The 14991-nt window shown below is 37.2% G+C and overlaps 1 protein-coding gene across 5 annotated transcripts in view; it reads right to left on the reverse strand.

Moving 5' to 3' along the window:
- The window catches only part of LOC134515492 (neural-cadherin-like), an 83294-nt gene that overhangs the window by 13673 nt on the left and 54630 nt on the right, over positions 1-14991 (reverse strand). For all 5 annotated transcript variants that reach the window (XR_010071025.1, XM_063334531.1, XM_063334529.1 and 2 more), the window contains 9 exons: positions 13585-13868; positions 11459-13070; positions 9566-9659; positions 8197-8381; positions 7754-7983; positions 4373-4650; positions 3273-3487; positions 2142-2269; positions 1408-1535 (listed from right to left, as the gene is read on the reverse strand). Coding sequence is in view for 4 of the 5 variants with exons in the window: in XM_063334531.1 (XP_063190601.1) it covers positions 1408-1535; positions 2142-2269; positions 3273-3487; positions 4373-4650; positions 7754-7983; positions 8197-8381; positions 9566-9659; positions 11459-13070; positions 13585-13868 (3154 nt within the window). In the remaining variant the exon portion in view is untranslated. The remainder of the gene's footprint in view (positions 1-1407; positions 1536-2141; positions 2270-3272; positions 3488-4372; positions 4651-7753; positions 7984-8196; positions 8382-9565; positions 9660-11458; positions 13071-13584; positions 13869-14991) is intronic.

Below are 14991 nucleotides of genomic sequence, written 5' to 3' on the forward strand. Positions count from 1 at the left end.
AGACGTATCATATCTCTCTTCGGTTTTCCCTTCTTTCAAGTAAATGACCTCAATTCCTTCATTCTTGATAGGTCTTATTCTCAAGGCAAGCTGATTACAGTCATTGCTAGTCATTGCTCTTCTCTGGACTATACCCAGTTGGTGCACACCTACCCTGCACTGTGGTGCACAAACTGGACCCAGGACTCCAGCTGAGGCCCAACAATGCTAACCAGAGTGGAAGAACTACATTCTATATCTTAGAGATCTGCACATGTTGAGGTATTACTGTGTAGTGTTTGCCTTTTTCACGTGAATGTGGCATTGCTGACTCACTGTCCCGCTACCATCTTAATCTTTTACTGATACATAGCAATTGTTCTCTCCTCTCTGTGAGGCTGCTTATTTCTGCCTACATGCAGTACTTGGCTCTTTGTTGTAGTGGAAAAATATGGCATATTTCCAGGTCCTATTTTCACTTTGCTGAGATAATTTTTAATTTCAAGCCACAACCCCCAACATATTGGTCATTTCTCCCAGCTTGGTGTCACCAGCAAGGGCCATGAGCATCAGTCCAAAGGACTGAATTACAGGAATCCAAACCCTTGCAGAATGCAGCTGAACACATCCTTCTCCTTTTAATGTAATAATTGCTTTTTTAATAAGATTTTCCAACTTTTTCGGTTTGAACTGAGAATACGAGCTGACCCAACAGTACAAGCAATTTAAACCACCAGAGTCATTATCACACCTTGGCAGTATTACTTCACTGGAAAACACACACAGGTGGATCGTATGTCTCATTAGAAGCCGCTGCAGCCAAAATCAGGCACAGCAGCACCAGCCTACTTTAATCGGCAGTTTATACAAATACACCAGGCTGTGAAGTCAACAGCCGAGGTACGGATACATGTGCGCTTCCTCTGACTCTGCTGTGAAGGCAGTAACCTTGGATCCAACAGGGACCCTGATGTGTTAGTCTGCCTTAATACATTCGCCAAAGGTTGTCAGTAGGAGCCCTCAGACTTATACCAATCAGACAGTTAGACTGGTTGAGGAGCCAGAGTTATTGCCATTAAAAAGTCAACTGGCCTAAATTCATGAGGTTTTCAAGAACAGGCTTACAGTGACTTGATAAATACAGTGAGAGAAATCCTGTGAGTAAGGGATGGTACACAGTAACCACAAAAGCTCCAGTACTAGCCACAGTGTTCTGGGGTTGTCATTTAGTATTGCAACACTATTTGGAGGAAGACTGTAGTCTTAAATTTGTTTAGTGCTTGAAGGTCCAGATTCGGCACTGAAGTTCCTAGAGAAAAGCAAATGCTTTTATACTCCTAGTCATTAATAACTTTGTTTCAATTTTATAGGTAAAATGTTCAAAGGCCTTAGAATAAACTGTCTTTTAGTGAATCTCCACAAATGTACCTTGCTCTTCGTGGAACAGACCCAAAGACTTCACAATTTGTACGATCTTCAGTGGACAGCCATTTGCCTACTCCTTCTATCTCTGACACAACAGCTGCACTGCAATGATCCAAAGTGAATCGAACATCCTACACCAAAACATAGGATTATGGAATTAAGAATTTCAGTAAATTTATAAGTTATATCAAATTTTCATCTTTTTCTTTTTGCATAACATCAAGCAAAAAGGGTTGAGTTTTTTCCTGTTCTGTTTTCCATCTTGTGATAAACAGTAAAGCCAAAATGGAGCTATTTAACAAAGACAACACTTAACTCAGCATTTAATTCATGCTTCTGAGTAGTTTAACTACTTTCACAAAAATTGTAATTTCATTCGCAAATAAATAATTATCTGCTTTTTGTGCATAGGTAACTGATTTCAGTGTCCAAATGCGTACACTGAATGTGCAAATTACAACTAACTAAGCCTTTATGCACATTCCACGTGTTGTAGAGCTTAAAAAACAGGAAAAAGATTCCTCTGATCCTGGAATATGGATTACAACATAGGTAGATATGGAATTGACAACCCCGTCTTCTCAAAATTTGTATTACTTATCAAATCTATAAGCACATATAGAATAATACATATCATTACCCAGTCTGGTTTTTCTACCCTCCTGCTTCTGCACAGGCAAATGCTATTGGAAATACAAACACCCTGATGGGGGTGGGGGGGGGATCAAATAGCTGACCTGACCATTGGTTCTGATTTCTAGTCGATGCCATTTTTTGTCTGCTACATTCAGGTGACTTGGAAACTGCAGCATCACAAAACCCGAGCCATGGCTCATCTTCAGCACAGGAACACCATCAGAGAGTTCTAATACAACATGAAAAAGATTCAGGTATGAGAATCTTTCCCTTTTGGATATATTAGTAGTTAGTAAATGTACTGATTTAATGGTTATTGCTGATCACATAAAATAGGGTTCACCATAGAAATAACTAGAATTATGTTCTATGACTTCTATTGTACAGAAATACTCATTCAATATAGTGTTTATTTTTAAACTTTAGATTGTGCCACTTCTTTGTCAAAACACTGGAACTAATTCCTGATAAGCAATCTACAATTTTATAATGCTCTAAAACAATTAATACATGCAGATTTTACTCCCTCCCATCTTCTACTCAAATTTACAAGTAACTGCAAAACAAAGCAAAAAAGAGGTTAATGATTAACAATATCCAACAACACAACCAGTCAATTTATTAGGAAAATATAAAATACCAACCGTACTCTGCATCTTTTATATTAATTCACAAAAAATAACCAATAGTAACCTTTTAAATATATGTCAACATAAAGCAACAAGTTCTACTTGCACATAAATTTTTCTCCAGTGACACGCTGAGGCTGGATTCATCCATCAAAACGTTGCCTGTGTATAAAAAAGTGCAAAAATGCCCCGAGACTGAAAGCAGTTTAAGTGGATTTCTTTTCTCACTGAACTAGATAAGAATGACATGCAACTAAGACTGCATTAATCACGTAATACCTATCTTCAAAGTACCTAAATTCCTTTATAGCACTACCCTTTTCCTAGGGGGATTATTTTTTTTTATATATATATATCAATCTTGATTTCTTTGCCCTTGATTTCTACAACTCTGTGATGGACCTAAAGCCATAGGTGCAGGCTACAAAAATAGACATCAAAGAAGAAAGACTTATTAGGAAATGTTTCAAAATATTTTCAAAACAGAAAATAAATTATCTCATAAGATAGAAAGACAGAATTCATACTCTGGCTACCATGCTGTTCACAGGCAACCCACTCCCCAAAGACATTTAATTTTTTCACACAGTTTTGCAGAAATACCTATTGCAATGAAGTTTTCTGTACTCCCAGGTTCTGGATTTGATAAAGGACCACTATATAGTAAAAGTCCATCTGGAACCACAGTAATAAACTCTAGAGAGAGTGAGCTTTCAAAACAAGGCCTGATGGGACGAAACCATGCATAACCATTTCCATGGAAACTGTGCTTAGTCTGCTGGCAGTCTGGTCCATGAAATGAAGCAGGACAAAGACATCTGAAAAAGCACAAACACAAAAAGTAGTCAAAATTCCCCAGTGTTCAACTTTTTTTTGGTTTTACATGCAACGAATGTAGCATTTACATCACAGTAAAAAGACAGCAGTGAAGCAATAAATATTTTCCAGAGTCTCTGAGGTGCTTACAGTTATTAAAATACTTCAAGAATACAAAGCATATGTATCCACTATACTATCTCTGTCAAAAAGAAGTATTTTTGACACCATGTTTTTGAGAACAATGACTTTCACTAGATAAGTGACATAGAACACTAAACATCAGTTGGTCAATTCATTGCAGAGAAAACTCAGGGAGGTTAATTCCCAGCTAGAATAAACCAGTATAATTTCAACTAAAGGAATACTGGTGTGTGCCAGGTGATGTTATAGTACAGCAAGTTTCCTATCTAATGTTTTCTAAACTCCTTATATTACCCATTGTTTAAACTACATTTCACCCCCTACATCCCTGCTGCTACCACTGATATTCACTTTTATTATTACTCTTCTGGAAAAGAAAAAAAAAAAAAAAAAAAAACCAAAAAAAACCAAAACAGAGCACGCTTCCCATTCCTTCATAGTGAATTAGGTGGTCTTAAAAAATGACACGTGTTAATTATACCACTGGTTTTTCCCCAGGTTTTTCTTTCTTACTCACACGCTATTTTCACCGCCTTCAGGACTACAGCACCATTACTGGGCCCTTAGTAAAGACCCTGTTGTCATTAGGTTTACACTCCAGAGCACTCATGGGGGTTTTTGTTTCTCCTTCTGTCAGAAGTACATTTATGATTTTTTTAGACCTGTATCTTGCAAGCTCCACTCAACACCTTAAAACTAGAAGAAAAAAAAAGTAAGAGAATCTGCAATACAAATTTCCTCACCTGTAACCATTCAAAGTGTCAATACACATCCCACCATTGAGACAAGGGCTTCGAGGGTAGGAGGAACAAGGCTGATGAACTCGGTCCCTAGCTGAACATGTGCAGACCGCATTGATGGTGGTTGTTACTGAGACAAACGACACACTTCCAGTATCCATCACTGTTGGGACGTCACTCACAGCGAGGTAATTTGTACAACTGCTGCCCTCACTACAATTGGCACTCCTACATTCATCTACATCGATCTGTGAAATGTTCAGCTGTAAAGCTGCCTGGATCTAAGAGAAAATACAGTTTAGCACATCACCAGTCTATTCCTAATGAATGCTTTTACTTACTCCTTAATTTCTGAAAAATCTAAGCCATCGTAGACTTAATGGAATGCTTTAGTTTCCTAAGTATTAATCAGTAACATGCCTGACTATACAAGCAAGCAAAATGATTTGACAAATACAGGAAAATTTTCAAAAAATGAACAGTAGCAGTGTTTCCTGAAAACTTAATCATTGACACAATTGATTGTGAACATGTTAAATCTGTACTGGCCTACTAACGTTATTTCCGAGGACCAAAGCCCTGAGTGCAATGATATTCCACCTTCTGAGCTGTGCCATCTGCATCACACTTCTCCGCACCCTGATAACAACAAGCATGTTTTAGCTTAAGCCAGGATAAAAATTATTCCTCGTGAGTTATACCCAGATATTATTTCTTACATTCTCTTGCGCATAAGGATACAGACACAGGAAAATGCAGGGCTGAGCTGCATTCAATAATAATGTCCACAGACAGTGGCCTAACAGGACCACTTTATAGCAATTAGGATTCAGCCTACTGATTCGTTCCCCGTAATCTTACATTTAACGTCAAACTGTCTGAAACAAAATGCAGTCAACTCAGCATACTGGATACTATATTCTATTCTACGTTAATATTTGCTAGTTCATTGTTTTTATCATTAACTGGGGTTGCACCACAAAGCCCAAATACCCAAATAAAGAGAAGAGCCTCACTGTATATATAGGTCTTGTAACATAGTAATAGTTTCTCCACAGTTTGCAACTTCTAATCCGAACAGAACAAAGAAGAAGCAGCAGAAAGCACAAAGAAGGGAAGTAAGCTGTTCACAACAAGCCTGAGGACAGTAACAGGGCTGCGATTATTTCAGACCTTTTGTACTTCAGCCAGTAGCCTATGCGCTGCACTAAGTAATCATTAAGTTTGTTTCCTGGCACAACAGATTTCTTCCTTCTACTTGTTTGGGGATTTTGCACAGGTGCCTATAAAGCTTCAGAATTTGATTTGTATTTGGTGATTCAAATACATAGTGCCCAAACCTGAATACAAGAGACCTCACTACTCTCTCAGTGGTATACACTGAGGTATACAAATATAAAACTAACAACATAAGAACCAACTTAGACTCTATTTATACATTTAATATGTATTTTTTCAAATGATAAAATATATGAAAAATATTTTAAAAATAAGTTTTGAAAAGACCAAAAAAAACCCATAAATACTAAAGCACTGCTTTTTTCTACTTGTGCCGTCACCACTGTAAGAGCTTTGACCTTTATAATCAATTGTCAGTATATCCTCAAATATCATAACGTGTGTTGAAAACCATGTCCCCAAAGGCATAAAATATACTTTATAATGACACGATGCATTCTGTCAATGCAGTTTCGTGTCTGCTGCCTGCATCTATCACCATTAGCAGAGAGTCTATAATGCACATTTAGACAGCTATGTAATACTGTTATAGAAAAACATAGCGTATATAAACAACCTTGGCTCCTTCACAGTATTAGAACGGATTACTTTTCTGCGAAATAAAAACAGTTGTTGTAACACTATAACCCAAGGAGGTAGTGCAAACATATTATTTATTTAGCAATTCAATGAATTCCAGTGCTAATTACTTATTTTTTATATTTGTAGTTAAACACATGTACAAAAACTACTAGAGAAATTCTCCAGCTACGATTGGTTTTCTGAAAACTATTGGTGATTACTCACTAGAGCTATTCATTAAATATTGAAAGGTGATACATAATTAATACAAATGTATTTTTTCATTAAAATACGTGAAGCAATCCCCTTGTTACCACTTTGATGAATTCACCTGCCACACATTATGGCACAGAATATTTGAAATCTATGCGATTTTCTGTATTATTGTTGTAATAATTCAATAAATATGCAAAAAAAGCAGTAGTTATGCTTCATGAATACTGTCTGTCTCCGGTATTTCCTACTTGGTCACTTGGAAGACTCTCATAATCCACACAACTCCTCTTTGGTTCCCAGAGTCAGGCAGACCCTACCATATTCACACAAATGGAAAGTGTTGCTTTCTCTTCAGGGAAAAATCCTCCAGAAGATGTACCATGTATTAAACTCAAATATGCCCCCATAGCCACAGATGACATGCCAGCAAGTGCTGCCTTGTCCAGAGCAAGCTACAAGCCCAGTAGTGGCACCTTGCCTTTGTGCAAGGCAGCAGCTTTAGTGTCTATTCATCAGCACCTGCAGGACTTCAGCAAAGCCAAAATCTGGAGGACTACAGAAAACAAACGTGGGGCCAAGACAGAATGTGCCTGCATAACTGAGTTAGAAGGCATGCAGGATCTAGTAAGTGAGGACAGCTAGGGAACATCAGAAAGGGGAAGAAAACATCTTACATCCAAATCTATTTTCCCCTTATAACAGTAAAAAAATTTGGGAGAGGGTGTCACTTTGTATTTAAAGTTGTCCTTTGGCAAGTTAAATACAATCACAAAATTGGTTGCCTCCATCTCACTGATCTGCTGTAACTGATCTCCTAACCAGCAGGACTTTTACTAGAGACTGTCATCTGTTTGTACAGTAGAATTTCCATCTGGGTGGCATCAAGCCTCTGCTGTAAGTGTCTAACCACAAGCTGATGATTTGGGAATTTCCATCACCATCTGCAACGTCCAAAAAGCTGTCATTTTCAAGACATTCTCTGTACTACATTACCACTTTGGCTTCTAGGGATTCTTCTGATTTCATATTGTGAAAAGTCTGATAGATTACACAATGAAACACTGACTGGAGAAAACACAGGCAACAGTACCATGATGAGAATGGAGAACCATCTTTCCGCGACTAAAATGTGGCTATATTTATTGAATCAGAAGTTAGTACAACCATATAATTGTATGTATGGGACTAAGGAGAAGGGAGAAAGCTTTTATTAAGCACTTGCTTGACGAGTGTTTTTGTCCTGAGTGAAGCAAAAAAACCCTTATCTATAGATATAGCATATTCTTCCACTGAGGTTTGGGATATACACCTTGCAAACTCAGTATCTGGGTGAATTACATAGATGCATGATAACCCTAGAGAATATACCTCATTTTTAAACGCTGCCATCTCAGCATGCAGTTTCTCAGGTCTGTAATATGCCGAGCCACCACGGACTGCAAATCTTACGTCTGTCTGTTTTCCATCAATGTTCATCACACTGAAGACAATGACATCACTAAGCTTAGCAGGTAACATTTTTGCTAGGAATTCCTTGAACTTGTCATGTCTCGTTTTGCCATGTTCATCTCTCCTTATGAACTCCTCTGCTGTGACATCTGATGTTGGGATTCAAAAATAGATAAACATGAAATACTGGGAGACCACAGACTAATTTCTCAATTTATTTCTTATTTAACAATATGGAAACATAACAGAAACTGCCCTACAGTGATAAGCAAATCAAGTATTGACACAATAACATCTACATCACGTAATCATTCCGTTTTAGAAGCAGTTTATCTAAAGTCTCACCAGCAAATAAAACTAACCTGATAGACGCACGGTGGCTGAGTTTTGTATGGCTTCATTTTCCAGCTCTTTGACATGGATTTGTACAGTAGATATAACATCAGGACAAACTCCATCAGAAACTCTAACTTTTAAGTTGTATATTCCTTGAGGAGTGTTATCCACCATCATCAAAGAACCAGTCCTCTGGTTTAATCTGAAAGACCTAGACATAAAACTTCAATTATGAAACTTAATAAATCAAAATTGAGAACTTAATTAACATAATTGAGAAGGCCTTAAATGTTACTACAAAGGCTATAGGATCAAAACTTATGGAAATTAGCAAACAACCTCAGAAAAGCAACAGAAACACCTTAATTCAGAAATGACAATCTGCAGAGCATATAAAAAGATGTTTCTGCACTCCCAAATCCGCAGACTTTCCCAACCCTGAATAAAAGCAGTGCGGAGTTGAACCACAGGGTTCGAAATAGTCATCCTGGGCAGGTCTATGAGGTAAGTAACAGAAAGTGACAAAACCACACAAAGTTGTTCCAGATGCTAATTTATCCATCTGGAACAGGATAAAGTCTGTATGAAATCTCTGATATCATCTTCATTTGCCACCTCAAAGGCACAGTAATCAGTAATAATGGAAATATTCCATGACCACTAGTATGGAACAGTAACCTCCGAATATGGAAATAGGCCCAAGGGCTGCTGACAGACTTAAAGTCAGTCTTTAATTTTGGGCTACATAAAGGTTTTAAGCTCTTATCCACAGCAGAGACAAAAATTCACATTTATTTTCACTTCCATTTTCTGTACTTAGAACAGCACACAATTATGCTATGTACCGTCTTACTTTATGATATGAACAAATAATGCATAATTAGGAATTAAGGATCCAATTCAACATTTCAATTGACAGAAAAAACTCCACTAATCTAAGAGTTGTGTGTTTTGCATGCAATTGTAAATTTAGCCACCAGTGGAGATCACCAAGTTCCCTTCCTCTTTTGATGAAATTATTCCATTCTGCCCTTTTAAATTTGGGATTTGTATTCCATCAACTCTAACATTTGAGGGTAAGTATTAAAAAACTCTTCCTATTTTATAATTAGATCATACAGAATCCACATTTTAGAATAAATTAATGATGACATCTGACTAAAAATCAACATCATGGTGTGATCCTGCATTCCCTTGGAAAAAATATTTCATGCATTAATTTCTTAATATCTAGTTACCCAAGTAAAAAAGAAAAAGAGCATTCAGAAGGTACATTCCTTAATACGCTCAATAACCCCAGCTTTATGCACATCCTGAATGCAGAGAAATACCTGGTGAGCAAAATAATTACAGAAGCATAAATATTACTCATTTTGACACAAATACAATCCTCACTTGAGCAGTTTTCCTTCAGAGAGAAATGTTTTATTGTCCCAGTCATCTTGATCTGGTGCAAACACCTCCCCAAGCACTGTTGTTGGCCATTTTCCTGTTGAGATAAATTATAATAAATCTGCATTTAATTTTTACTTTTCAGTGCACTTTATATTCTGCTGCATTCATTACTGCATTTATTATTTTCAGATTCCTGCTCAATTTGGTGATGGTTATGATCCAAGATTCTTAAAATAACGCATAGCCTGCCATATGATTTCTGCCAATTCTGGAAAGGTGAATACACTATGGATGTCACATGAAAGAAGAAAAGCTGAAAACAACACAAAACAACAGAATCATACATAAAGAAAAATCTATATAAAATTTTCAGAATAAAAAAATAAAAAATAAAACAAAATCAGTAGTTAATCCCCAAACATTTCATTTCTTCTCTACTATTTCAAATGGTACACCAGTGGAATCCAGCAGAAGAGGGAGAGCATCTTGTGGAGTGCAGCTGGGAGAGAGGGACATGACTGAGAAATGGAAATGGGCAAGAAGCCACCAAGCTGTGCCAGTTTCTTGGCCCTTTTTTTAGACCCCTGTGGTCTGTCACAGAAGTGGAACATCCAAGCACCTGTTTTAAAATAGCAAAAGGAGCAACTCCAAGGAAAGGAGACCTTTGAATTCCATAGCCAAGATCCGGCAACGTGGGAAATCTTTAAGGTCCAAATTCTGGAGCCAAGCCAACATACAAACTTCATTCTCTCATTTCTATGATAGGATCTGGTCACGTCTTCTTCTAATTTAGGCGTACTGAATTTAGCAAAAATATCTCATTGCAAAAATACCTTCTGTAGATTAATTTTCTGTATTATTTATCAGAAAATCTACTATTGCAATAATAACTGAGATATAGCCAAGTCTATCTGGAATGGAATATCTGGGGAAAGGCGTAATAAACCATGCTTAATAAGGGCCACCAAGACTGGTTTAAGGTCAAGTTTTACAGGTAATTTCAGGAAAAAAACACAGTAATAGAAATTCAAGACAAATTTTAGAAAATATTATTAAACTGTTCATCATCTGCTAAACCACTCCGATGAGAAAACGTAAAGCATTCACTTAATGGACTCATTGGCTCTGTTCTCTCCCACTACAATGTTAAACCTCATAGTAGTGTAGCTGCTACCACAGAGCAGCTCTCCTGCTGGTATTTCTTGAACTAGGGACTGTGCACCACTTGAACACACCCAGAAAAGCATTTTTTTTTTTCCTGGTTCAAAGTCTACATGTTCTAGGAAGCAGCCACTTATTGCACCTCACAGATTATTCTTCTCCTAAAAGAGCACTAACCCAGCTTTCTCTCAGATCCTTTCTGCCAGCAGAAAACCTCCCTCCTCAAGATTTCTATCCTGCTCAGCCAGTGGCTGTCACAGCAGGGGTGCGACTGGTCTACAATTCTGTGTAGGGCTCATCTATGAACCTCTGTTTCTCCAAGTTGCTTCAGTTCTGCCATGTCCAGATCTCTCAGCATCAGACTTTCTGAATCATGTGTGCACACACAAAGAACTTCTCCTCTGTGTAGGTGAAAACTAGTGAATGGAAAACAGATTTTATTGGTTTATAAAAATACTGCTTTTTCTGCAAGTGCAATATATACTTGTTTGCAGCTAACAGTTTTTTCGTAGATGATCTTTTACACACTAACGTCTGAGCTTTGCAAATACATTTTACTCATTCCACTTGATATAGTAGTTTACAGAATTGAAGTTTCTGTTTCAAAATCTGTAAACCATTTAAAAAAAAAAAAAACAACAAAAAACAACAAATTAGGAACTACAAGAGAGAAATTATGTGTAAAACTGTGCTATATTCATGAATCTGATATAATATCCAGATAGCACTTACCTTTGTAACTGTACACATAGATTTCCTTATGGCCAGATTCATGGCAGTTGTCATTTTCATCACCAATTGTTATGGTTAGGGTGTTTGTAGAACTCATAGCTGGAATCCCACTATCTGTTATAACTATTGGCAGATGAAAGACCTTCTGCTTTTCTCTGTCAAAGGACCTCAAGGCAGTTACAGTTGCTGTGTTATTTCTGTTATCAGTAAGAGAAAAATCCAAAGAATTCTGATAATCTGGTGGCAATGAAAATGTAAAGGGCGGCCCATTTTCCTCACTGTCTGGATCAAATGCATGAAGCAGTTTTGATGTATGGTTCATATACACTATTTCAGGCCTCAATATATTTTCCCAAACTACAGGCATGTATGGTGCCTCAAACTTTGGTCCATTGTCATTAACATCAAGCAAGTTAATCACAACTGTTACACTCCCAGTGCGGGCTGGTGTCCCTTGATCTGAAGCTTGTATAATTAAGCTGTATTCTTGAATGACTTCACGATCCAGTGTATTTGCCACAATCACGTGACCGTGTTGGTCAACCGCAAACTGCCTCATAGGATCTGAATCTGACTTTATAGAATACATAATGTTCCCATTCAAACCAGAATCCTTGTCTGTAGCTCTCACTGTGGTTACTGTAGTACCTATAGGCTGGTTTTCAAAGAAAGGGCTTGTCTGAATAAACTGAGAAAGGAAAACTGGGCTGTGGTCATTTGAGTCTTCAACTTCAATCAGGCACACTGCAATACTAGAAAAATCAAGATCTTCCACTGAAATAGTAAGATTAAACTGCTTTTCATGTGCATTCTCAAAATCCAATTTTTTTTTCAGTCTAATAGTGGCACATTGCCATTCTTTGTCATTCTCAATATAAAACTTCTGATCTGGGTCGCCCCCGATGATACTGAATATTAAATCAGCATTTTCTCCAACATCTGCGTCTGTAGCACACACTTGCAGAACTTCTGAGTCGATGGCACTGTTCTCAGGAATTGTCGCCTGCCACATCTCTTTTGTGAACTTAGGTACGTGATCATTGACGTCTGCAATCCAGATAGTGGCAGTGCCGGTTCCTGTTAGCCCTCCCCCATCTCTTGCTTCAACAGTAAGAAAATAATTTTCAGTCCTTTCTCTGTCTAGCATTCCCCCCGCTACATGGATTGTACCAGTATTGGGATTGATATTAAACATGTCAGTACCAAACTCATTTTTTACATTCTCTGTTATCCTGTAAGTCAGGACAGCATTAAGACCTACATTTGGATCATCACGATCAACTGCACCCATTTCCATGACTAATGTGTCTGCAGGAGAATTTTCAAAGACACTCCCGTTGCAATCATCAGGCATGCACATGAACATGGGTGCATTGTCATTTATGTCCCACACATTAATAATTACATCAGCAAATCCTGTAAGTCCTTCTCCACCTTCATCAGTAGCCAACACAACAAATCTCCACAGTGCTCTCTCTTCCCGATCCAGCATCTTATGTGAGTAAATGCTGCCCGTTTTCTCATCTATCGTGAAAATATCAGCTGCACCATGCCCATGCAATGAGTATCTCAAATCTCCATCCACATTACTATCAGGATCATTTGCCATAACCTAAAAAAGTTTTGAAAACAAAAACATAGAAATTATAAAATACACAATTATGGCATTATATCCCATATGCTGCTACAGTCTAAAGGAGTCCAAGCAAAAGTATATGACATGCTCTTAATACATGCATGCAAAATGAATGTCAAATGAAAGGTGGCTGAGGGACAATTCAGTGTAGATAAATACGCTTTGCACTACAATAACAATGTAAATATTGTAATACTAAATTTTTTTTTCATATTTTTAGAGGTATTCTATTATGCTACTCTGATACCTACTTTAAAATGTTAATGATTTGCTTTTTAGGATCACAAATGATACATCCTGCTTATCCTACTTACTATCTTTGTAATTACTATTCCATAAAAGTCTATTTCTCTTCTTCCACTGACAACAAAACTCAGTAAAACTAAATTTCGTAAATATATCTGTGCTGGATTATTATTAACATTATTGTACCAGAGTAATCTGTGCTCTTTCATTGATATATTATAATCTCTAAAACTGCATACACTACCTGAAGTACAAAGACTGGTAACCCATCAAGTTCCTCAATTATACTTCCATAGTATTCATTGATAGAGAAAACTGGAGTCTCATCATTTTTATTCATGACATTGATGATGATAACTGCATAATCTTCCCATTTCCCATCAGAGGCCAACAAGTGAATCTCATACATTTTTGTTTCTTCATAATCCAGTGGTTGGGCAATAAAAATAGCTCCTGTTTCTGGTTCTACATCAAGTACTCCTCCTGTGTTTCCAGCTGTGATCTGGTACCGTAATTTAGCATTTGTTCCTGCCAATTACCAACAGTGTCAGAAAACACACATTTCTTGAAGTAGATTAAAACATGGGATGTTAAGATGAAGTACAAATCATACAATAACAGATTTTTGGTATTATAGTTTTGTGGTGTTTTAAAATATGCTGATAAGTAACCTGACGTAGCTGCTTTCTCAATTCTGGTACGTCCAATTGTAATTTGCATCTAATTATAAAACGTGTCTTTGCAATGAAGTATTAATTCTGCTTTTAATTATGATCCCTCAAATTCACTGAAGGGTCAATATGACTGGCCAAGGTTATGGGACCAAAAACCAAATTTTTATTTGCTAATATCCAGCATGTAAGAATGAGTTATCGTAAGTACTTCATACCATAGAACCATTCTGCACTCGCATTCATTTATGCAGACATTATCAACAAACAGGATAATTATGTATCAAGCCACAGGAGATAGTCCTAACAGAACTTTGCAAAATTCCAGATGCAGTACTAATTTGCTGATGGTTTTAGAAAAGTAAAAACCTTTTACCCTTTCTGCAAGCTCTACCTTCACATTACCGTTCTTCTCTTCTTCCCTTCTTTCATAGCTACATCTTTGATCATTTACTTTATTAAGAAGACAGAAATGAAGTGTATCCACCTCATCAGGTCTCCTGATCCAACACTATAGAGTAGATTTACAGGCAGCCTACGTAATAAACTAAAAGTTCCTTGAGTAGGTAAATCCTTCTTCAGTACAAATTAGCCACATTTGCATCAACCTCCTTGAGTGGGTTGGGAATCAAATGCAACCAGAATGTACTTGCACTTCACAGACATGCTGACAGAATGGTCTTTTGGGACTTGGGCAACAAAAGTGTGGTTTTGCCATACAACAAAGTCAAATTAATAGTGGACCATGGCCAAAAGATGGAAGTCTGTACCGTTCCCTCCCTCATTTATGAGCACTGGTTATGTACTTAATTTTACCCGACTTATGGCTGAATTCCTGACTGATCTGTAGGTAAAGCAATATAGCTAAGACTCATCATATGCATTTAGGAAGTCCAGTTTCAAATATGAGAATGTGTACCCAAAAAAAAGACAGAACAATACAACTATACTGTCCATAGAGAAAGCAAATGAATCTCACT

This window comes from Chroicocephalus ridibundus, chromosome 4, assembly GCF_963924245.1.
Source record: "Chroicocephalus ridibundus chromosome 4, bChrRid1.1, whole genome shotgun sequence".
Classification (NCBI taxonomy): Eukaryota; Metazoa; Chordata; class Aves; order Charadriiformes; family Laridae; genus Chroicocephalus; species Chroicocephalus ridibundus.